Consider the following 24,266-nt stretch of genomic DNA (forward strand, 5'->3'; position numbering starts at 1 on the left):
TCACGGCAGGCACCTGTAATCCCAGCTACTCGGGAGGCCGAGGTAGGAGAATCACTTGAACCTGGGAGGCGGAGGTTGCGGTGAGCTGAGATCATGCCACTGCACTCCAGCCTGGGCAAAAGAGGAAGATTCTGGCTCAAAAAAAGAAAAAAGAAAAAAAAAAGACAATAAATAAAAGAGAATTTTACAATGGATGGATCAGGCTGATAACATCTAAACCATGGAACCAATCTGAAAATCACAAGGAAATAAAACCAAAGATTATGTGCTTGTTGATATGATGCAATAGAAAGTTCTTGTTAAATTAAAAAAACAAAAAGTTAAACCTAGCATGATCATGCCTCTGAATCTAACCATCAGCATAACAGGCAGAGTTAAATGATGCACTGCGGATGAAATAAGACAAACCAAGAATGTAACAAAGTCTACAAGAAAAATCACCCACCTGACTTCCTCAAGAAAAACAAAAAATGTTTAAAAAATATTTTTCTTACCATGCAAGGAAAAATAACTTTTAATGAAAAGATACTTGGCCAGGCGTGGTGGATCATGCCTGTAATCCCAGCACTTTGGGAAGCCGAGGTGGGTGGATCATCTGAGGTCAGGAGTGTAAGACCAGCCTGACCAACATGGTGAAATCCCGTCTCAACTAAAAATACAAAATTAGCCAGGCATGGTAGTGAGCACATGCAATCCCAGTTACTCGGGAAGCTTAGGCAGGAGAATCACTTGAACCCAGGAGGCAGAGGCTGCAATGAGCCAAGATCGCACCATTGCACTCCAGTCTGGGCAACAAGGGGAACTCTTTCTCAAAAAAAAAAAAAAAAAAAATACTCAACTGATATATCTATCAGATTTACTACTTGGACTTGTATCCTGATTTCAACCAAGTATTAATAAATTTATGAAAATGTGAACACACTTTTGTTATCTTTTGAAATGATTTTGTTAATTTTTTAAAGTGTGATAATGATATTGCGGTTTTCTAAAGAGTATTGGATATATCCATATAAGGTTTCTTATAGTAATCATGATAGGATTTTACAATTTGCTTTAAAATATTACAAGAGTGGCCGGGCGCGGTGGCTCAAGCCTGTAATCCCAGCACTTTGGGAGGCCGAGACGGGCGGATCACGAGGTCAGGAGATCGAGACCATCCTGGCTAACACGGTGAAACCCCGTCTCTACTAAAAAATACAAAAAACTAGCCGGGCGAGGTGGCGGGCGCCTGTAGTCCCAGCTACTCGGGAGGCTGAGGCAGGAGAATGGCGTAAACCCGGGAGGCAGAGCTTGCAGTGAGCTGAGATCCGGCCACTGTACTCCAGCCTGGGCGACAGAGCGAGACTCCGTCTCAAAAAAAAAAAAAACAAAAAACAAAAAAAAATAAAATAAAATATTACAAGAGTGAGAGGAGTAAGTAGAACAGGATTAGCCAGATGCTGCTAAAGCTCAGTAGGGGGAATTTTTAAAATTAAAATTAAAACTTCTGCTCTTCCCAAGATACAAAGAAAATAAAGTCACATACTGGAGGGAAAATATCCAGAACGCATGTATCTGACAAAAATACTTATAAGAAGAATATACAAAAAATCTTCATAACTTATTTAATGAGACAAACAACCCAATTGAAAATGGGCAAAAGATATGAACAAACACTTCATAAAAAGATATTTGAATGGACAATAAACACATGAAAAGAAGTTATCAGCAAAATGTTACATAGCAATCACAGAAATGCAATATAAATCCACAATGAGATGCCTCCATGAACCACTAAAAATAAAATGACTGCCAATCCTAAATATTGGTGAGGATGTGGAGCAACTGGAACTCTCATATGTTGCAGTTCAAGTTTAATATGGTACAACCACTTGGAAAAATGGCAGCCAAGAAGTGGAAAAAAATCCAAATGTCTAACAAGTGGGTAGATACACAAATTGTGGTATGTCCTCACGATGGATAATACTCAGCAATAAAAAGGATTAAACTATGGACATTCCCATGTATATGGATAAATCTCAAAAATATTCCTCTGCATAAAAGCAATAAGATCAGAAGGAATACTACACACCGTATGATTCCATTTAACTGAAGACCTAGAAAAAGCAAAACTTATCTACATGGATAGAAAGCACATCAGTGATTTCTGATGTGTTTATGGCTTAGGGCCAGAGGAGAATGACTGCAAAGGATTATGCAGGGTCCATCTGAGGACACAGAAATATCACCATGCTGACGATTATAAGGGTGTACAATTGCCATACTCCATCAAACTATACACTTAAAACAGGTGCTCTTATTGCATATTTTAAATTATACTTCCAAGTTTTAAATGTCACAAAAGATGTCATTATAATAGATAAAATTATATCATTTTATGGAGTCATGTATTATAAGGGTAAATCATGTTATGAAGTTAAACCAAGAATTTAAGAAGAAATCACTAAGGAGGAAAATCAAATAGTTTTAATAACCTAAGACATTATAGCCATGTCCTCAGGGGACTGGGAACATAGAGAAATAATAGGCTATTTTAGTCCTCATGTCTGAAAATAGAACAAGTCCTAGGAAAAAGGTGAATGTTTTCCTCATAGTAAATCAGGGCCCTTTCCCCCCCAAAAAAAACTGTTTATACTTTGGAAATAAAAAAGACACAATTATTATTAGAATATGTAAAATGACTTTTTTTTTGAGACCAAGTCTTCCTCTTGTCGCCCAGGCTGGAGTGTAATGGCGTGATCACAGCTCAGCTCTGCCTCCCAGGTTCAAGGGATTCTTCTGCCTCAGCCTCCCGAGTAGCTGGGATTACAGGAACCCCCCACCACGCCCGGCTAACTCTTTGTACATTTAGCAGAGACAGGCTTTCGCTATGTTGGGCAGGCTGGGAACTCCTGGCAGTCAGGATCACCTGACTTCAGGTGATCCACCTGCCTCGGCCTCCCAGATTTTTTGTATTTTTAGTAGAGACGAGATTTCACCATGTTGGCCAGGCTAGTCTTGAACTCCTGACCTCAGGCGATCTGCCCGCCTCGGCCTCCCAAAGTGCTGGGATTGCAGGCATGAGCTACCGTGCCTGGCCGTAAAATGACTTTCATATTGGTAATTGTTGGATAATCAGCATTTAGACTAGTTAATACCAGGCATTATTTTAGAAATGCCAATCTCTCCATAGTGTTTTTGTTTGTTTGTTTGTTTTTGTTTCTTTTTGAGACAGAGTTTCACTCTTGTTGCCCAGGCTGGAGGAGTGCAATAGCATAACCTCGACTCACCGCAACCTCCGCCTCCCAGCTTCAAGCAATTCTCCTGCCTCAGCCTCCCGAGTAGCTGGGATTACAGGCATGCACCACCACACCCGGCTAATTTTGTGTTTTCAGTAGAGACGGGGTTTCTCCATGTTGAGGCTGGTCTCCAACTCCTGACCTCAGGTGATCGCCCGCCTCGGCCTCCCAATCCAAAGTGTTTTTTAATTAAAAATGAAAAAAGATCAATATGAAAAATAATCCTTTAGTTTCATTTAATTAACTTTTATTTATTTTTTGAGTTGGGGTCTCACTCCATCATTCAGGGTGGAGTGCAGTGGCATGATCTCAGCTCACTGCAACCTCTCCCTCCCTGGATTCAGGTGATCCTCCCACCTCAGCCTCCCAAGCAGCTGGGACTACAGGCATGTGCCACCATGCTCGGCTATTTTTTTTTTCTTGGTGTATTTTTTGTAAAGATGGGATTTCACCATGTTGCCCAGGCTGGCCTCGAACTCCTGAGTCAAGCAATGTGCCTGCCTCGGCCTCCCAAAGTGCTGGGATTATAGGCATGAGCCACTGTGCCCAGTGAAAAATAATGGTTTAGAACTCTGAAAACCATAGGTACTAGAAAAAATGTATTCCTGGACATTTAATTGTTCAGAATATATCTCAAAGTGGAATAAAAATATCTTGGATCTATAACTACAGTATGTTCTATGTATGTAATGCTGATGGGAGCATAGATGTGAACCTGGCCCATCAAATTTTCTTGCACAATTGAAGAGGTATAACAAGGGAATTTTAGTGTTTTTTTTGTTTTTGTTTTTTTTTTTAAGTAATTTTCAGAATATTTAGAAAACAAATTGAGGTCATAATATGCCACTTCAGTAATTACTGATTTTTCATTCCCAAACCTCAAAGTAAATAAGCACAAATTAGTTTTAAAATATTTCATTTCCTTTTAAAAATTCACTTACATAAAATAAATTTAAGGTTTTGAATTCAAATATAGGTGCCAATTTGATTTATGTCCATTTCTTCTATATACCCCTTTGATCTGCATTTTTTATATAAAGTCCCATGACTTAGGCAGGCACAATAAGGCATAATTAGGCATTAAAGACATGGCATCCCGGATAGTAAGTCTTCATTCAATATCTGCTGCCCTAATGAAGTTAGCACTGCTTCTGGTAGAAATGTAGTCTGTGTCCCTTTTGAGTTCTTCTACATTTATGCTTGGGAAGCTTTTTACTTCACTAACTAAGGTATACTGTTAACTTCACCTGAATTCAACCTCACTAAATAATTAACAATTCTAAATTGTTCAAACCTAAATTAATAAAATTTTACTCTATTTCTTTCAAATATTTCTCACAAGTGAATCCCTACCTCTCAGTGCTAGCATTTGAATTCTAATTATGCTACACTATCTGTAGCTATTCTGCAATCTATGAAGCATGGATGTTCTGCATTGTGGGAGATGTAGTTCACTGACCACATTTTCACCTGAAGGCAGTTATGTTTAATATAAACATCTGACTCAAGTTCTGTGTGCTAAAATATCTGACTGACAGCAGGCATTCCATAAAATAATTTAAATTCACTGGGAACATACTATATAAAATGGTAAAGCATTTGCCACAGTTTCATAGCAAGCACTTTCATTACTTTAAAATCTACATTCTAGTATTTAAGCACTCTAATACTTTTCGTTAATGATTTTCAATTGGAAACACACACACACAAAACCAACTTGTAAAACACAGGATAGAGTTTGGCTTTTTCATTAATTTTAGCAAGTGTGAACAATAATTTCTCTTGCTAACAGACAAAAATAATTTGACAAAAAAGAAGTACGGCACTGGGAAATAATAGATTCGGAATGGAAACATCATCCTCTTAGATATGAATATTCCAAATCAAAATTAAACTTGACAGTAGATTCACTTACCAATATTTTCTGTAGGCATTGAGACCCTTGTTGGTTCTAAAAGATTGTCAGCTAGGACAAAAGCTCCTTCTTCCAGTGTATCGAGTAACATTGTTGCAGTATGTGCTTGTTCAGAAGAATTCATATGTTTCCATGATTCCAAAGCTTCAGGTCTCAGAAGGTTGTCCACTGTGTCAACAATTGCCTGTATCCATTAGAAAACTATCATTAGTTTTGACTGCTTTTAGAACCAAAGTGATTTTCAGTTGCTGACGAGTGACAATCGTAATATTTATCTGTCATGATGATTTCCTCTTACTTCAAGATGGAAGAACACCTAGACAACATATATCTGGTCCATTTTAAAATATACCTGGACCATTTTAAAACAGGACTGACTGAAGATTAACAGACTGCTATTTGATTACAAAGAGTAAGTGTAGAAAGGTGGATTGTTTCTATTTACTTAATCACACCTCAATTGTTGACAGTTGACAACCACCTGTGTCAGCTCTTAATCGGAGACATTACTCTTACAGGTAGAGTCAAAACTACTAAAGTCATCCTATTTATAATCTCAAGATTTGAATATTCTAAACCAAAAATACTAATGTCTTTGGAGTAAATTAATATGTATGCTTGAAAATTAAACTATATTATTTTTTGGAATCTCAACTAAAATAGTAACCAAAATTATTCCTTATAGACACTGTCTACTTACAATCATTTGAAAAAAACAAAACAAAACAAAAAGATAGCATTAAAGTTCATCAATTATCTGTGAACATTTTCACTCTTCCAATTCTCTGTCCAGCTAAAAAACACTTGAGCATATACTTTAGTTCATCAACAATGATCTGCTTTTAAAGGGATAAAGAAAGGAATCAAAATTAAAGCCTCTACTGATAAGTTAAAGAAAACAGGAAAGTGGAATCAAGTCTTCATAAACACCCAAGTTGTAAATATTCACATACGTAGGTTTAATTTATTGCTACACAAAATAACATTAAATAAAATATAACTCAGTTAATCAACTGCAGGCAGGATCTTATACTAAAACACTCTGTAGCTACGCACTATGCTTTGGAAAAGTGAAATCACTAAGTTTATTTACTCTACTCCATTCACCCAGTCATAATGTGTCATTATGCCCATAAACACATAGTTCTGATATACTGGTAATCACTGAAGAAAAAGAACACACATTGTACAAAAAGAAAAAACAATAAAAATTGCTAGCGTGAGGTACTATATGAATGGGGGGAAAGCTGTTTGAAGCTACTGTCAGAGTAAGATTAATTAGCTTAATCCATCTTAATATCCTCGTTCTGTCTGCCTTGTGAGCCACCACGACCTTCCTGGCAGGTGGAAGATACTTCCAAGTGGCGTTAAAGGCTTTTTTTCTCCCTCTAATGGGAGATAGAATAGTCAAAATACTCACACTGATACTGCTGCAGCCATTAACTAGAGTGTAACAGAAATTGGTCTGCGGAGGCCAGATTCATTAGTCACCAAGAAATACAGACTGGAGCCTCTCTCTAATCTAAGTCACAAATGAATCCTCTGTCACAAAGTGGGAACTCACTTCATTTGCATAGTGTAAGTCAGCTTCTGATTTGTAATTTAAAGAGTTTTATTAGTCTTATCTGAACAGAGAAGCTCACTTGAGACATACTGAAAATGACACTGGTCAGAAATTAAGGTCATGCTGAAATTTACTCCATGTACACATAACTTGCTAATGGCATGCTTTTATTAATTTGAAACACTCCTTATTTATTACTATTTGTACTTGTCTAGTGGGATCAAAATGATCATTAGCCTAATCATATTCCTGAAGTAGTCTCTTTCTGCCAAAGGAAAAAAAAAAAAAGCTATTCTTTTCCAACTGAGATGTATGTCCTGGGCAACATACCAATTATTACATTTCATACACTAATACCTTAAAGGTGAACTGAACACTGAAGTTTAAAAAATTCTACAGATTTCAGCAGTTATTTCTCTGCCCCTATTAAACAGGCTAAAAGGGGACTTTCAGACCAGTATTACCAAAAAATAGACTTTCCTACTACCTTTTCTTGTAAAGTTCTCAGGTTCAACAATGTCTAATACTAACTAGTGAGACGTCATTTTTTTCTAGACCTTGTCAACCAAAATTAGTGAAGTCATGGCTTTTAAATAATCTCTAGTCTAAGAAACTACAAGAGTTATTTTGTTATTACTGTCAAAATATATGGATTCATTCTTCAAGGTTTGATTTACCACTGTTATGGTCCCCTGAAGAGTAAGGTTAGAAAATAACTATTTCCCCAAAAGGAACTTCTAAAATTCACAGAACAAAACAAAATGCAAGTTGGTATTATTATTTTGATCTATCACACAGAACCACTACGGCATAGTTCCACTGTTAGCCTCAGCATGTTTCCTATTACTCGGATATACCAGGGAGAAAACCCGGCTGGAGTGGACAGGGATTCTGAGCTCAACAGTGCCTTTCTGTTCCTATTAGCTTGATAAAAAACAGTATGTAACATATACAGATATCACAGTCAAATTATTTATATTTCATTTTTAGTAACTCATCCCCATATCGACCTGATTCTAGAACTGACTCTTAAAAATTTCAGAATAAAGCCTATTTTATTTAAGAGTATACCACAAAGATAAGAAAGCAGTGACTTTTTCATGCACATACATTATGACTATACAGTCTTTGATATGATAAACTGCCGAGAATATATCATAGCTGTTTTACTCAAGTTGTTTTTTAATCCACAGAGATGACAACCGGAACCAAAGAGACTACATAATTACTTTCCAATTAAGAGGATATTTCATTAAAATTCGTGTACTTTTGGATGAATGGAAAAACAGCAGAAATCATTAAAAGTAAATTATTCGCTTATTCTGAGAGTAATATACCTGTGAAAAGCCAACATTTGTACAGCTGATATGGGGCACATTATATAATTATCAAAGACTGAAATACATTGGATCATGCAGCAAGATGATAAAGCGTGGCAGGTAGCTGAAGAAGGGAGAAAGCAGGGTGACAGCACAGGAGAGATACCTTAAGGTAAGCCCTGCATGTCTTCTCTCGTTTTTGGAGCTTTTAAGTAAAAGAAAAGAAAATCAGAGGTTAGATTTTTATCTGCTGAAAATGAGGAAAGAAGAAATCCTCAAAAATTAAGCTGGTGTTCCAGAGGTTGAAGTTTATATGCAGTAGTCCTCTGGAGTCTGAGTCTGCACTGACCACCAAAACTGCTTATTTACAGTTTTTTATTCTATTTTATTAGGTATACTAATCTAAAATATGTTGACAAAAAGAGACAAAATATATGCTGCAGTAAAAAAAAAAAAAAATTTAACCAGGTAGAACCACATTAGGCACAGATTTTGGGTTCCTATGAACCTAATATAAACACTTATTGTGTGATGAAAAGTAGCAATCCAACTTTTGTCATAACAGGAAAAATTAATGGCACTGATAACAATATATTCCTGGAGACGGCAACTTGTCCTTCTTCCAAAAGGTGCCATTGAAAGAAATATTTCAGTGGCTAATATTTCTACGTGTGTCACAATTTTTGCTGCAACTGTAAGAGTTCCATGTATTAACATACAAAGTATATCGACTGTATAACATGTAATCTCTCCAGGTGCAGACAATGCATTATAAACTGATAGTACTGACCACAATCAGATGGATAAAGTTTGGCACCAACTAAGATCTCTATCAGGTAATTAACATCATTTACACTTTTTTGGGAGCGCAGGGCACATTGCTCTTTTCTCAACTGTAACTCTTCCTTGGAAAAATGAACCAAATTAGAAATTTTGCCTCTAAATATATGTCCCGGGACCAAAGATTTGGCTCTCAACTGCTGTTAAGACAAGAGCTGCCATACCAAGTGTCTAATTCAATATAACAGAAGAGTTCTCCCTACCTTGTTATAACTCCGTCCCGCTGAATCTTTTTCACTAGGTTTCAGTTCCTGCAGCTGCGCATCAAGGATATCCACCAACTGCTCCATCAATCTCACTGAAGAACTTACATCCCCAGCAAACACTGGCCCTTTGGTATGTTTTGCCAGTTCATTGGCAAGACTAGCAGCATTTTCTCCACTTCTGATCTGAAATGACAATTTGTATTACCTCATTTAAATTTTCTGTTCTGTTTACGGCTTCTGGTTCTCCTTGAGTATCTTCATTGTGGTGAAAAAAATCTGCAAATGTTAAATTCTCCAACTAATTAAAACCGATAACTTTCTCTTCATCTTAGAAGTTTTAAGGTTCTTAGATCATCAACACACACACACACGATTCTAAACCAGGCATTTAAAAAAAAGAAAAAAAAATCTTTTCTCAAAAATTTCAGCCATCTCTCTCATTTCAGTGCAACCATTTAAAATTGTTATTTTAAAGTCTTATTTATTCCAATGATACAGAATTTAAATCAGTATGTAATCAGCATTATACTGAGGGTTATTATCTGATGTTTATTCGTCATAAAGGTAGACGGAGGAGAAAATAAAATGGCATTGCATTACACTGTAATATTAAAGTTACTAATGCCTTTTAAAGTAGTTTACTCATTCTACCATAATCATGTGTGATATAAACATCTGCTTGCATTCTGTGGATTCAGTTGCCAACTTAATGATCCCTATTTGATTTAATAGGCCAATGCAGTTTGTCTTATGAACATCAAAAGAAACAGAACCAAATATGAATGAAATTAACAAGCATGTACTCACTAAAAGCTTAACAAAGAGAACAAGATACCCCAAACATATGTAACTTTCAGTAAACAGTTTACAGACAAAACTATGCATAATTTTTTTTTTTTTACTTTTACACTGAACAAAGAGCAATAAACCTGGTTTTAACACACAAAGCTAAATTATTTATGTTAGAAGTTAATGCCCTAAATCACAAATGTGTCATATTAAAAGGTTCCAACCAACCTTCTGAGCCAGCTGATTCACCCAGTGTGAGGTACAGTTGCTAAGATCGGGGCCCTTAGGGTTCCATGTTCCAGTGGAAACCATGCAGAGATACGAGGCAGTTCCTACAACAGATGTAGAAAACAACAGTGAAATTGAAACCATTTTTCTGCATGCATTCGGGAAATCAGCTATGATGATCCTGTTCTGCGTGTTAAATTTTGAATAAACTCTAATGCAAGTATTTGACAATAACTGACAAAAAGTAGGGTATAATGCAGATTATAAATGGTAAATATGAAGTCAGCATAGAAATACCATATATTTACAGCAAACAAACAAAAAGCCCTTGATTTTCTTGGGACTCATCCAAAGTGATGCTTATAATGAGAAAGACAGCTGTAAGGAAGACTCACTAGAGTCTTGGGGCAAAAATCTCAGGCTTGACATAGGTCTCTGAAAGGGAGAGGTAATTTATAGTGCCTGATCTTAAATGACTTTTACATTTTAAAAAACTTTGTCCATAGATGTTATATTACCAAAGCACAAAAATAAAGTTAGCTACTGTAAACATCACTTTCTTCAAATAAAATAACTTCATTGTAATACAGAACCTAGTTACTAAACTGAAAAATGTACGCATGGTATTTTATAGAAAATACCTCTTGTTCCCTTGGGGCATGGTCGTTCAACCATCATCCCCCTTTGTGTCTGAGGCCACTTTATCCCCTTGGAGTCTAACGCTTCACAGAATCTCTCTGGCAGGGGAAAAATATTTGTTACAGGTGGAATTTTGGTTGTAGAAACTGCTGGAGGTGGTTTTGTCCCTTTGCTTCCTTCCTGTGATCCAGCTACAGTTGTGCTCATGGGGCCTTTCTGTGAAGTAGTGCTTGTGGTTGATATTGTGGTTTTGAACAGCTCAGCTGAAGAAGTTATTGTCACAGCTGTGGTAGGCACTATGGAAAAAAGATGAGTATATTAACCTCAAACACACATTTGCGCTCACATACAGCCACGCACACACACAAAACCCTACCCATCCGTCTGTCCCCAAACCAAGGAAATGAGAATTACTGACAATATCACTCGTGAGTAAGAATACATCTTTTCATATGTTCCAATTTATTCATACTGATGGCTAAGAGAAGGTAGGTAGTTTAGGCTTTACTATAGAGTTTGCTGTATGACTCTTAGATTTATTTCTCAATGAAATATGTGATAATACAGTTTAAGTATAATTTCATCACCTACCGTTTAACAGGAAATGTGGGACAGTTTAATTTAGAAAAATTCTATTGTATAAACTCACATTCTATAAGCAATCAAATTCAAAGCATTAATAAAACTGTGATGATTATATATAATTAGGACGATAAAAAAATTTAAAGTCACCCACTTTACATATTGCAAGAAAACAAATACTGTGACATCTTTCCACCCAGCAGCCTTCTTGCCTGAGCATGATCAGCATGCCTGATTAGATCCAAACAGAAGATAAGCTTGGCATGCTTGCGCTGTTTTATTAAGGAAACATCTCAGGCTTCGGCATCGTTACCTTGGAAAAGGTAGGTATGAAGAAGCACCTAGTTGCAGTCAGAGGTGGAATCTCTTACCAAGATAAAGCATCAGATCAAAACATGCCTAATTCAAAACAACCCTTCATATCTTAGTGACCCTTAACAGAGAATATAAAAGAACTATCATTACACATTTAAAAGCAAAAATGTTTTCATTATTTTTAAAGGTTATTTTTGCCTTCCAATGTTACTACCAAACTGTTAAATCCACTAGGTTTAAGAAATAATGGAGCTCAGTGTTTCCTTTCCTCCATTAATCACCACTGAATTAATTTAAACAACAAAAATCTGTTAGTAAAAATTTAATACTACCACTTTAAAATTGTTGAAGGAAATCACACGAAAGTTTTATCAACATTTACAGATTATTGGCTCGGCTCTTAAAACCTTACATATATGATGCCTTAAATTTAAATTGTTGTAGAGCAAATGAAAAATAGCTATGTTTTCAAATCATCTTAAAAAATATCAACTTATTTTACACTTTATCTATACATGAGATAATAAGCTATGATACTAGAATTTATTAGAAAACATGTTCATATTATCACTGATATGTTTACTATTTTAAGCTCTGGTCCATCAATCTTTCTTTATATAATTCTGATACTATTGAGAGTATATGACGAAAAAGTAGTGTGACATGTTTCTAGTTCTCTAGTAGTTACATACTTCTTGTTATCAATAAGTACACTATACATGTTTTATTCCTTTTCCCCCTCTATCTCAAGAGAAACTTCTAAAGCATGTGTTTTATTTCCAGGGCATAATTTATTGACCACATGAGAGATGACTATGTACATTAGTCAAACATCATGCCTAGCCAGCTGCTGCAGAAACCTATTCAAACCTGCCTATCTTTTCTGTAAAGCACTTGCTTGACATCTTGTTAAACCTCTGTAATTTTCTTTTGATTACAATGCAGCCAGGCTTTCAGTGCTTTCTCAATGAACATTTGTCAAAGGCATCACAATCTTTTGCAGAAGTGTCAAATGACTGCTGCTGGATCAAGTCTTAAAGGGGAGTCGGGAATCAGAACAAAAAAAAAGAAAGGGGCAGAGCAAAATGCTTGAGTGCTACACTCTCTGATATATCCCTGAACACTGTACTAATTAGTACAAATTTAATTACTGAAATATGTATTAATACTACAATTAGTGATTTGTTAGCTAAACATTAGTCGAGATTCCTAATAACCGAGTCAAGACAGACAATAAAAAGACTTCAATTAAAAGTGCAAAATTTCATCCAACATTCTACAGCCATGTTTCCATTGTTTTTTTGATCGTTTATTTTTATACCTTTTAACTCTTTTGTTTGTTTTTTTTTTGAGACGGAGTCTTGCTCCAGGCTTGAGTGCAGTGGTGTGATCTCGGCTCACTGCAACCTCCACCTCGCCGGTTCATGCTATTCTCCTGCCTCAGCCCCGAGTAGCTGGGATTACAAGTACGCATCACCACAACCAGCGAATTTTTGTATTTTTCGTAGAGATGGGGTTTCACCATATTGGCCAGGATGGTCTCGATCTCCTGACCTCGTGATCCGCCTGCCTCGGCCTCCCAAAGTGCTGAGATTACAGGCGTAAGCGACTGTGCCCAGTCACCTTTTTACCTTTTGATCACCAAAATAGATGAAAGGGAATCAACTTATTCTTCAAAGATAAATGAGTAAAATACTGGGATATCATGAAAAGAAACATGATCGTGAAGCTTAAGTGACAAAACTAAATCTTTTAGAGGGACACACAGAATTTCTGGGATTTTGGAAGGTTTAAGTTTAGCAATACTAGAAGAAAAGCAACGTTTTTTTTCTCATGTGAAGGCAAGAAATTCAGATATATTTCTAAAAATTATTATTTATTTCCACAGGTGGAAATGGCCCCAATAGGGCATCTGGTAATGATAAAAGCATATGTTGACTCAGCATTTATGTGCCAGGTGCTATGCCAATCACCATTCACGGATAATCAGATCATTTTATTATATCCTTACCACAACTCCATGAAGTAGGCACTATAATTATCTTCCTTTTATAGATAAGGAAACTGAACGACGAAGTTAAGTAATTTGTTTAAGGTCACTTTCCCATACTCTTAAATGCTATGATCTTACTTCCCTAAAGATTTTCATAGACTCCAGAAAAACATGGCATCCAACGAGTAACCTTGCAGTTATCTGGGAACATTTAACTGACATGGTGTTGTATGTAAATCTCTAAAAGAATAACAATTTGGAAAGAAAATATAAGACTAGAATAACAAACAATGAGAAGGTCCATAATGAAACACAGCAAAAGGTTCAAAACTCAAGAATATCCTATAAATAATAATAGAAAACACAACTCACAATAGAATTATAACTCTAATCCAAACCCTTTTTATACAGCTCTAGTTATCCTGATGCCATATCATGTACTCAGATTAGCTGACTTAGGATTCTACCTACCATTTATCACGTGAGTAGAAACAAAATACCTAAGAAATGATGTTAATAAACATGCTTAGTAAATACCCATGAAGATTTTAACACATAAAAAATGGTTCAATTTAGTCTGGTTATGCACTAAGAACTTCTATTTATTACCAGGGTTTTCCTACATGAAAGGGTTTAAAGACAATAGCCATTTATGCCAAGCATAATGTTCTCCTCATTGAGGTCCAAGAACTCACCCTCACCCCACTGTTCATGAAATGAACTCTAGAGTGAGTCTGCAGCTTGGTAAAGCAAAAATGAGCACCTATTCAACTTGCCCCTGTTCACTGTCTAAAAACACTGATCTTTTATACAGCATTCTTTATCAGTGAAAAGGTATTTCCGGAAGTATGCATTCTATGCTATGTATAAACAAAACTGGCTCTCTTGATAAAAAATTTTTCCTGGTATTACAGAAATGTATCACCTCATTAATTAGTCTAACACAAACGTTGAGGAACTGCCAAAAGCCAAGTAAAAACACATCATTTTCTTTATAATATTTGGGATATCAAATGTGCAGATAGATTAAGTAAATACAAAGCAATCCAGATTAAGACATGAAAAAGAGTTAAAATAGGACTGGAAAGGGTTTTTTCTAAGGCCATTCCAGAGAGGGAGAAGGTGAAAGAGGAAAACCAGACCTCGTTTAGGGTAGTGGAGCAAATGAATTACGCAGGGATCACATAAAGCTCAAAATTCACCAAAAAAAAAAAAAAAAAAAAAGATCGGAGCACAAAATAGTATGTGTGTGCTTTTAGGAATGAAAAGGCTTGGATTTATAAATGGGAAAAAGTATTGAAGCTAATAAAATATTAAACAGTCCACAATGAAAAATGATATGGATAATGGAAAAAAACAAATGGATAATTTTACAGCACAATTTATGCCTTGGCAGTATACGTGATAGCAAATCCAGTACAGATGACTTGAACTATGAATTTCAGCAAAATAAGTCAATCACTGCTTTATGACAGGCAAAAGACCTCATTTCTCTGACTGCTCTGTTCTATTGGTTTCTCGGATCTTGTTTCTAAAAAGCGGACAGTGGCTTATTGGTTTGACCTAAATTTGTGGGCCAGAACAGTTCTGCAAGACCCCACCTACATGCATATAGGTAGCACACATCTTGGGTGAAAGAGACGGGAGTCTCTAAAAGCATAATATAAATTACAAGGGAGGAGAGAGAGAGAGAGAGAGAGAGAGAGAGAGAGAGAGAGAGAGAGAGAAAGAGAATGAATATGGGTCAAACAGCAGTGAGAGAAATTTAGGTCAGATAATACTTTCATCACTAAGGGCTGAATAAGGGGTCAATATGAATTTTCATGTTCTGGGACTATTTAAGAATAGCTATTTTGGATGACAAAACATAGTTGTAGGAACATACAGTTGCTACATCTGCCAAAGCTTCTAATTTTCAAGCCTGTTAATTGCTCTTTCCAAAAGTATCTAAACTATCAAAGATTTTTCATCTGAAATGGATCAAATTATTTACGAGAATATACGACACAAGTGGAGGATGATATTACTAACCATCTTTGTATTCACTGAAGTACTTTGTGGCAAGTAGATGTGTAATGTTTTTATTTGTTGAAGTGAATTATACTCAACTTTATTCACAGTTCTTCAAGTTGTTGCCTGATTATGAATTTGCAATTTGTAATATATTTTCTTTCTTTTTTTTCTGAAGATGACAAAAAATTTACTGCTACCCAAGACAAATCTAACAACTGTGAGACTAATACAGGATACAAAAAGGTTAACATGAGGATCAATATAATTTTAGCCAATGCCAACACAAGTTTGTCAATGCCTTAAGTTTGCCTTTTGACAAACCTATAAGATAAAAAAGCAGTACTGTAGCAGCAGCTTTTGGAAAAACAATTGAAATAGATGAAACAAACCAAACTGCTGCCTCATGAGCAAACACATGTATACATTTTTAAATAAATGATTCCAGGATACTATCAATAAAACTATCAATGCCCTAAAAGAAGATTTCATTGTTATAAATTTAACAATGAACATTACTGCTATAACTACAAGCCAAAAAATACAAACATAAACTGATTTAGGGAAAAAGGGATTGTACACTAAGTCAATGGATCATTATTGTTATTATATGAACAAAACTCACATATTCTGGTATCCTACAATGACTTAAATTAGAAATTCCATGACAAAGAGTTGTGACTTCTGCTTTTGAGGTCCTGACCGTATGACAATATTTAAAACTGATTAATAGCATATCTTAAAATATGTATGGGTGTTTGTTATGAACATATTTAATTGTGTATACTTACATTGCTTTAGTAGAAGAAAAAAGATATTAGTCTCTGCCCCACCCTATTGAAGACATTAATTTAATCACTCCAAAGAACGTTCTAGTTCCTAAAATTTTGAAATAATGCAATAATTTCAAGATTAACTCAGTAAAGTAGGATATTAATTCAGATCTTAAACACACACTGTTCAAATAAAAGACTTATAAACAGTGCAAGTTCTATAATAATACATTAACAAGTTATTCTTTCATCATGAGTATGAGATAATCTTATTTTAATGAAATATTCATTTATCATCAAAAATTATTTCCCACAAAATTGAACTCACTTAATAAACCAAAGTATATTTCCAAAAATTGAGCATTACTTTCTAAAGTAATGATCCTCCATAAAGAGAATACAAATCACACAATGCTAGCATATCTGTCATCGTAAGTCATCACTTGGGATCATTTAAAGCTTAGTTCATGTGATTGTTAAAGTCACAGAAATATTGACTTAAAACCGTCACTAATTTATCAGAAAATAAAAACGTAATTTTACACGATAATCTAGAAAAATATTGGATGGCTCCCTCTCCTACCCAGAGGACAGACACCAAAACTTCAGAACGCGTATACCTGGCATTGTACATCAAGCCCAGCCATTCTCCTGGGACTTCCTAACACACGTATCCTTTAACCACTGGCGCCAAGAAGTTAAAAGGTCTGCACATAGATTGTAATCAATTCGGCAGTCAAGTAGGGGAAAACAACCAAACAAAAAAAGACTGCTAACAGATTTCTGGTTGGTATTATATTTTAGCAATGAAAACTAAACTGATCAATAATGCCACAATTTCTTGAAGCCAACATTAAAATGAAGAAATTGAGAAAAAGAAAACGAACCATAATAAGGCTAAATGTACCACAACACTGTCCTTTGTGCTTTAACTATGAAAAGGGGAAGAAAATAGGAAAAAGAAATTAAGAAGTCTTTAAAAAAAAATGCTATTCACAAAATGACATAAGCATTAGCAAGTAAACATTCTTACCTTGGGCAGGATCAGGTGGACCAAACTCCAGAGAATACCGTAAAATGAAGTTATTGTTCCACACGTAAAGTTGGTTATCTCTTGGATTGTAATCCACTGCGGCAATATACTGATACTGGTTGGGGAAGGGAACATCTACATATTCTCCTCGGTTTAATCGGGTATTATAAATGTAATCAATTGCGTTCTTGCCTGTTTCACTTTCATTGTCTTGATAAACTGACCTAACCACATAGAGGACTCCACATATCATAAAAGCATTTGATGCGGCACGTTTGTCGTATACAGTCTCCCACGTTGCTTCGAATCGAAGAGTGTATGGATTCAGCTGGCTAATAACTATCATTCCATTGTTCTGTTCAGTGGCATAAATGACCCACAAGCCATTTTCATCAACTGCTAGGTCGATATCAGTCTTTCCTCCCCACCTGTATGGGGAGGTATCATGGTAGTTGGCATAGTTAATTATGGCCTCACCACTCTTAATTCTAGTCCTCAAGTCAAATTTCACAATATTCCTCGTTCTTTCTTTGTTAAAGAAGACAGCACCATCATATACCACAAATCCAGTACCATCTACTCGATTTGGAAGTTTATACGTTGTTGTTTGGCGACTATTTTGGAAATCTTCTAAAGAAGCATATTCTATTAAAGTATCGGTACGATAGGGAGTCCAGGGCATGAAATAAATTTTATCTGCAGCCTGAAGAGGGTCCTTGCACCAAGCACCTGCCTTTTGTTCAGCTTCATATATACATGGTGAGTCCACAATTGCTTTCAAGGTCCCAGGACACACAAAAACTAACAGTTACAGAGAAAAGACAAAAATTAAGCCAAGTTAAAAAATTACACAAGTAAACACATTTCAGTGGTCACAAATCAAAAGGGAAAAATTCACATTATTAGCATTCAATTTTACCAAAATTTATACTTAATACAAATACTACCCTTATTTTCTAAAGTTAGCATAATAAGTGCATCAGGCTACAAAGTAACTGGAGTTTATTTTCACTAGCAAAAGCCTAAGTTTAAGATCATTCGTAAGTGGCTGACAATTTAATTTTTTGCTATGTTTTCATTTTATAATCTGTTAACCTATGTTTTAAAAGTCTGAGCTTGTGCACAACAGTATATATTTTATTTTATTCCAAACATTATAACCTTCAACCTCCTACTTCACCTATGAGCCCCCAAAAGCAAAACCATGAAATAAGGCAAATAAAACAGAAAATCCAACGTGAAGACTTATTTAGAACTTTTATGTAAGTTAGACTGAAAACAAAGGTGCTTCAATTTGAGGAACATAAACATTTGGAAAATGCAATTAGGAGCACAGAAAAGTAAATATAAGAAAAGCAGTGATGAAACAATCAGGAGGCCCTGTAACCATGGCATGCTATGGAGAGGGTTCTGGAAGCCAGGCAAGATGACACTTTAATTATAAGAAAATATCCAAGGGTGTCAGAAAAAGAGATAAAGGGTAAAAAAGAAACAGAGAAAGGGCAGCTCCCCCTCGCCGACTTCAAAATTTTTACCCCATCACCAGATTTAGCAGTCATACAATTTCATTGTAAACAGTTGACTTCCTTACGAGGTGGCATTTATGAGATCCTGCTGATTATTTTAACACAGGAGTGTTGTGGGGAGAGGTGAGGGAGGAGGTTAACATCCATAAGGCACATAACAGGGAGCTGGGGTTCAGACCGCATACATTATTTACCTTTTTGCTCCACTTCTATTTTAAGCATCGGAAGAAAAATAAAAAAGGTGCAAGGAAAAAAGAAAAAAGATTAAAATAAATTGACTATTAGTCTAAGACTGAATTCGTAACAGATGCTAAATACAGGAAGAATAAGAGCTGTACTACTTTGGATAAAGAGAAACACACAACAGGAAAACCTAGCAGGAGAAAGATTCTAAAGTTACATAAAAGAACATAGATCAATCATTTTAGGAGATTAAAGAGACAATACAAATATGTTGGCATGTTGTTTCACTTAGTGTACCTGAATAAATAATGAAACTCTTCACTAATGCATGGTATACATACTCTTGCCTTTCCAAAGTCACTCAGCATTCTTACCAAGTTTTACTTTCTATATGTATGCTATAGACATAAATGCATGCATAGGTACATCATCCCCATTTATTTTATGTGAACTCAATTATTAAACTAACTTTAGATAAGCATAACAATAGAAAATATATTTATAAAATCACAACTTAATTTTGGAGTTTAGATCAAATTTAATTCTGATGTGGTTACATGTTTTTCATAGATATTTACTAAGAAGAAATATATAAGTATGCATCCCAGTATGTTTCAATTGTTTTTCTATTATTTTCTATTCCTAGATAAATCAATTTTAACCATTAAAAAAGCCTCCTCTTTAGGAATATATAAATATCCCCCCATCATCAGTAGAGATTTTGAAGAGTAGGGTAAGGTAGTACCTTTCTTCCCCACTAAGAATTAGTATATTTACTTAGGTTTACACATACATTTTATTATAAAATTCTGATTAAATTTTCTATATTATATATCTCAAACTTGTAATACTAAGTCTATAAAAAAAAAGTAAGCAAAATACATACAAGGGAAAAGCAAGCACAGTAGGCAAGGAGAAAAAGGAAGAAAGAATTATGGTTAGATTATTATGACAATTCTACCATCATAAATTTACACAGAAAGCAAGCTAGCATGCAACAACAACCATACCGAGCATTCAAAACAAATACCTTGACTCCACAGACCTTATAAAAAGTAAATGCTTTCATAAAACAAACCTGATTAGTAGAGTTATATGAGGAAAAAAACAAAACAAAACTACAGTTTCAAGAAACGGATTATGCAGTTAGGAAGGGGGCTATGTAAGATCCTTGTTGGTAAACAGTATTCTAATACTTACAAACCATAAAATACTTTACATTGTATATAGGTTTGAAGTATGTTGCCTGAAATTCATAAAATGATGAGACTGATGTCTGTTTCTCCCTTTTCTGTTGTTAAAATGCATTAGGGTGTGCTAATATTGCATTTCCAAAATGTACTCAGAGTAGTGTACATTTTATTAAGATCTTAGTTTGTTTCTTTATAAAAAAATTACAATAACTCATCAAGATTAAATGTTGACCTTCTGAAACACCTACGGTAAAAAAAAAATCACACGGACATTTTTGCCATAGGAATGGCATACAACAACTTTCCACATTAAGCTACAACTTTCCCCAATCAACTTGGTCTATGAAACCACTTTCAGGAAACATACTTGCTCTGTAATGTGTAATTCTGACTACATCTGAAAAACAAGAAATTCAACATTACTGTCTTGAAAACAACACTTTTGTATAAACCACTAGTCCTAAAATTACTCCTCAGCGAAGAGCAATATTATACCTGCTTAGAATCAATAATGGAAGGGCGTGGTGAGAAAATGAGGATAAGAGAAATCATTAGCGTTGTGACTACTCAAACTACATTTATATACAGCTGTACGCTTTTTTCCCCTAAGGAAAGGATAATTTTACTGAAATAAATTAAATGTAAAGTATGGAAATAATACATTTTAAAATGTTTATTTTAAAAAGAACTTAAAACAAGTTCAATAAAAGATGTAGAAAGTATATTTTGTTTTCCATTCATTGAAAATGGCTAAATTTTACTATTTGATAAACTAAAATTACAATGTAGTTAGTGAACAGAATATCAAAGTCTGAGATTTGATATCACATATTAAAGGAAAATAAATATAAATTATATATTGTATACGTTTTATAATTCTGTTGAAAAGTAAGTAACACTCAAAAGTAAAGATTAAAAATACTATAAACCTTTGATGATTAATGAATCATACAAGGAATATATGGCTCTTTACAACAAAAAACATTATTATTTTTATGAAAATCAAAAGGACAGACATCTGTCAAAGCAGTCAAAATTCTATCAGTAGAAGAGTACAAAAATACAATAAAATTAATATAATCAGCATTCTCTATCACATGCCAAAAATATACCGCAACTTGTCTTAAGAGACTGCATGAATTAACAATACACTTACTTTTCTACAGACCAAACATACAAGTATATGAACCACCAACGTGAGTGGAGGACTACATGGATACGCAAGACAAGAAATTAACCCACACTAACTACACAGCCGACATACTCTGTATGTGAAGTGACACACGATTTCACTGAATAATCTTACATGTTTATTCACTAATAATAATTTAATCAATAAGAATGGCTATTTTTCATATTAAATAAAACTTGTGGTTAATATTACAGTATTTTTACAATGATACTTTGAAATAAGAGGTACGAAAATGAAAACCAAATCCTGCCTATAGGTTGCAAAATTCTGATCTGATTACTCTCCTTTATCCTCCAAGATCTTTATGACTTCTTTCAAATATAAATATATGTAATTCGTAACAGTCTGGCAATAATGGATACCCTGTATACATACACTTTTGACATGGATATTAACTGGACAAGTACAAGCATCACATATAATGCATGTGCCTTTTATAAACATACTAAAGTAAACAAAGTAACAGCATTTCTAATGTTCTCTGTTGAGCAAATTTCTTTTAAAAATTTCAGAAGTCATGAAAACTTTCTGAAATTGTTTTATAATAGGACTTAATTGGAATATATAAGATCCTGGAGGATTTACTGTGAATAGAAACTGGTATAAAGCCAAATGGTAAAAAATACATAATAAATGTTATCTGATGGTGACAATTTTATCAACTAAGTAACGTGTAAAAGAGGTATGCAAATGTTATAAAATATAAAAACACTACTAAATCAAGGAGAAAGTGAAAGTTAAAGGCTCACAATAAAAGAAAGTATAAGGAATGAATACAACGGACAGAGGCACAAAGAAACAACAAGTGAGGAAAATGAGAAAAAGAGGTAAGACACTGTCCTACATATGATTAGAATAATTTAAGAAGACTCTTTGCATATATTTTAGTATTAGTTGAAACCGTGCAATTTATAGAGTGTCACTACTGTAGAGTATATAGGAATTATAATTACTTTTATTCTTTAGCAAGGATTAAAAAAAAAAAAACCCATAGACTTATTTCTGCCTCGTGCAAACATCTAGAAAGGTAACAGCAAATTAATTACTGATTTTTTAAAATTAAAAGACAAAATCTAAAAGGAACAAATACTTCTCTGAGTATAGCTATTTACAAGTTTAGCGCACAATGTACAATACTTCTGGAGAACTGAAAAAGTAAAATTTTGCAAGTTAGATGTTCCAGAAGATATGGCCATTTTCCTTTCTTAAACAGCACAAGAAATAACTTATGAGTCTGAAAATAATATTTGCTTAACACTGTTCTTGGCCTATAGACTAGATTACAGGAACTGGCTCCAGAAAGACAATTCTTGGCAGCTCTGACTGATTCCACTGTTTGGGAATGGATGCTGTATTTCTTTTCTAATTTGAGGACAGAAACCATGCTAAATTCAAGTGAAAGTGACTTTATGGAACAAAATTTTGGTTAGGTCAAAAGAATACAATGTTCCTCTAGTGGCACAGGAGAATGATTACGTAAGCCACCAACACTACACAGGAGAAATGATATAAAGATCAGTGTACTCAGTAGGCTTCCAATCCTACAAATGGTATAGAAAATACTGAAAACATAAAAAGCATCCATTTCACAGTAACACAGGAACACAGAGCAGGGATGAAAAGACAATCTGTTTGGCCTTTAACTGATAACACAAAAAGCCAATCTGTCAAAACTGTGTCAGAGAAAAGATGGAGAGTGCCTTCACAGCATGTGTCAGAATGTGTTACTACCATACCGGACAAAGCAGATCTATCAGAATTTGGCCCTTTGGTTTTAGAAATATTGATAGCTTGAACATATACATCTGTAAGAACTAATGACCTAGCTTTTGAGGTTCTGGAAAGAGCAATTTCATTATTTGGCAAATCCTTTTTTATTAAAGGAGGAAAGTGTATAAAACTGTCTCAAATCAGCAAAATTGCTGATAAAAAACATAATTCAAATGCCTATGAACTAACATGACTAAATGACATCTCTATCTTTTCTGTAATTTAAAAAGCAAAGAAGACAACAATACTATCAAACTAGCTTATGAAAATCAGGTAATATTCAAACTTTAAGTTGTCTAAAATGCTAAGATTTTTAAAATTGAAAGTACAGAATACAATTTTGAAGTACGAATTCTGAGATTAGAAGGAAAATTACACAAAATTTGACTACTGGCCGAAGCCTACCTATAAACTTTTCAATTGAATTTTAAATATCTGTCTGTAGGATCTTAACAATGATGCTAAAAAATTAAAAATAGAAACATATGCAAGGTTATGTTATATCTAACTATTTTATTTAGCATTAAGATTTCATCACTGAATCCCGTAAAGAAATGCTCCCTTAAAGACAACAGAACAAAAAGTAAAGCACTTGCCTCAGTTACTGCAATGGTAGCTTTTACCCAGCACTAAAGTTACTACAACAGCAGGTAGCCATTCAAGTAGCTCACGATTAAAACTGAAGTCAATTCCTTCTTTAGAAAACTGTGAGCCAAACCAATTTGTCAGCAACTGGTATTGGGCAAAAGTACAGATTTCTATCAGCCGTATTGAATAGCTAATTCAAGTTTGTTTTCTGGAAAAACACTAGCCTTAAAAGCCAAACACTTAAGAGCACAGACAGACACTTGGCCAGCATCACACTATGGCTTCCTTCCACACTTCATGAAGCTAATTGGAGGCCCAAGTCTGTTAGTG

At 34.7% G+C, this 24,266-nt stretch overlaps 1 protein-coding gene across 12 annotated transcripts in view; it reads right to left on the reverse strand.

The window, feature by feature from the left end:
* Window positions 1-24,266, reverse strand: part of ADGRL2 (adhesion G protein-coupled receptor L2) — a 199,448-nt gene that overhangs the window by 31,258 nt on the left and 143,924 nt on the right. For 6 of the 12 annotated variants that reach the window (XR_001887282.1, XM_017881673.1, XM_017881669.1 and 3 more), the window contains exons 5-11: window positions 19,205-19,219; window positions 17,485-18,285; window positions 10,781-11,074; window positions 10,140-10,243; window positions 9,120-9,305; window positions 8,243-8,281; window positions 5,194-5,377 (exon numbers count right to left, since the gene is read on the reverse strand). Coding sequence is in view for 11 of the 12 variants with exons in the window: in XM_017881673.1 (XP_017737162.1) it covers window positions 5,194-5,377; window positions 8,243-8,281; window positions 9,120-9,305; window positions 10,140-10,243; window positions 10,781-11,074; window positions 17,485-18,285; window positions 19,205-19,219 (1,623 nt within the window). In the remaining variant the exon portion in view is untranslated. The remainder of the gene's footprint in view (window positions 1-5,193; window positions 5,378-8,242; window positions 8,282-9,119; window positions 9,306-10,139; window positions 10,244-10,780; window positions 11,075-17,484; window positions 18,286-19,204; window positions 19,220-24,266) is intronic. The other 6 variants (XM_017881675.1, XM_017881672.1, XM_017881680.1 and 3 more) reach the window with 3 other exon arrangements.

This window comes from Rhinopithecus bieti, unplaced genomic scaffold (assembly GCF_001698545.2).
Source record: "Rhinopithecus bieti isolate Rb0 unplaced genomic scaffold, ASM169854v2 scaffold_13184, whole genome shotgun sequence".
Classification (NCBI taxonomy): Eukaryota; Metazoa; Chordata; class Mammalia; order Primates; family Cercopithecidae; genus Rhinopithecus; species Rhinopithecus bieti.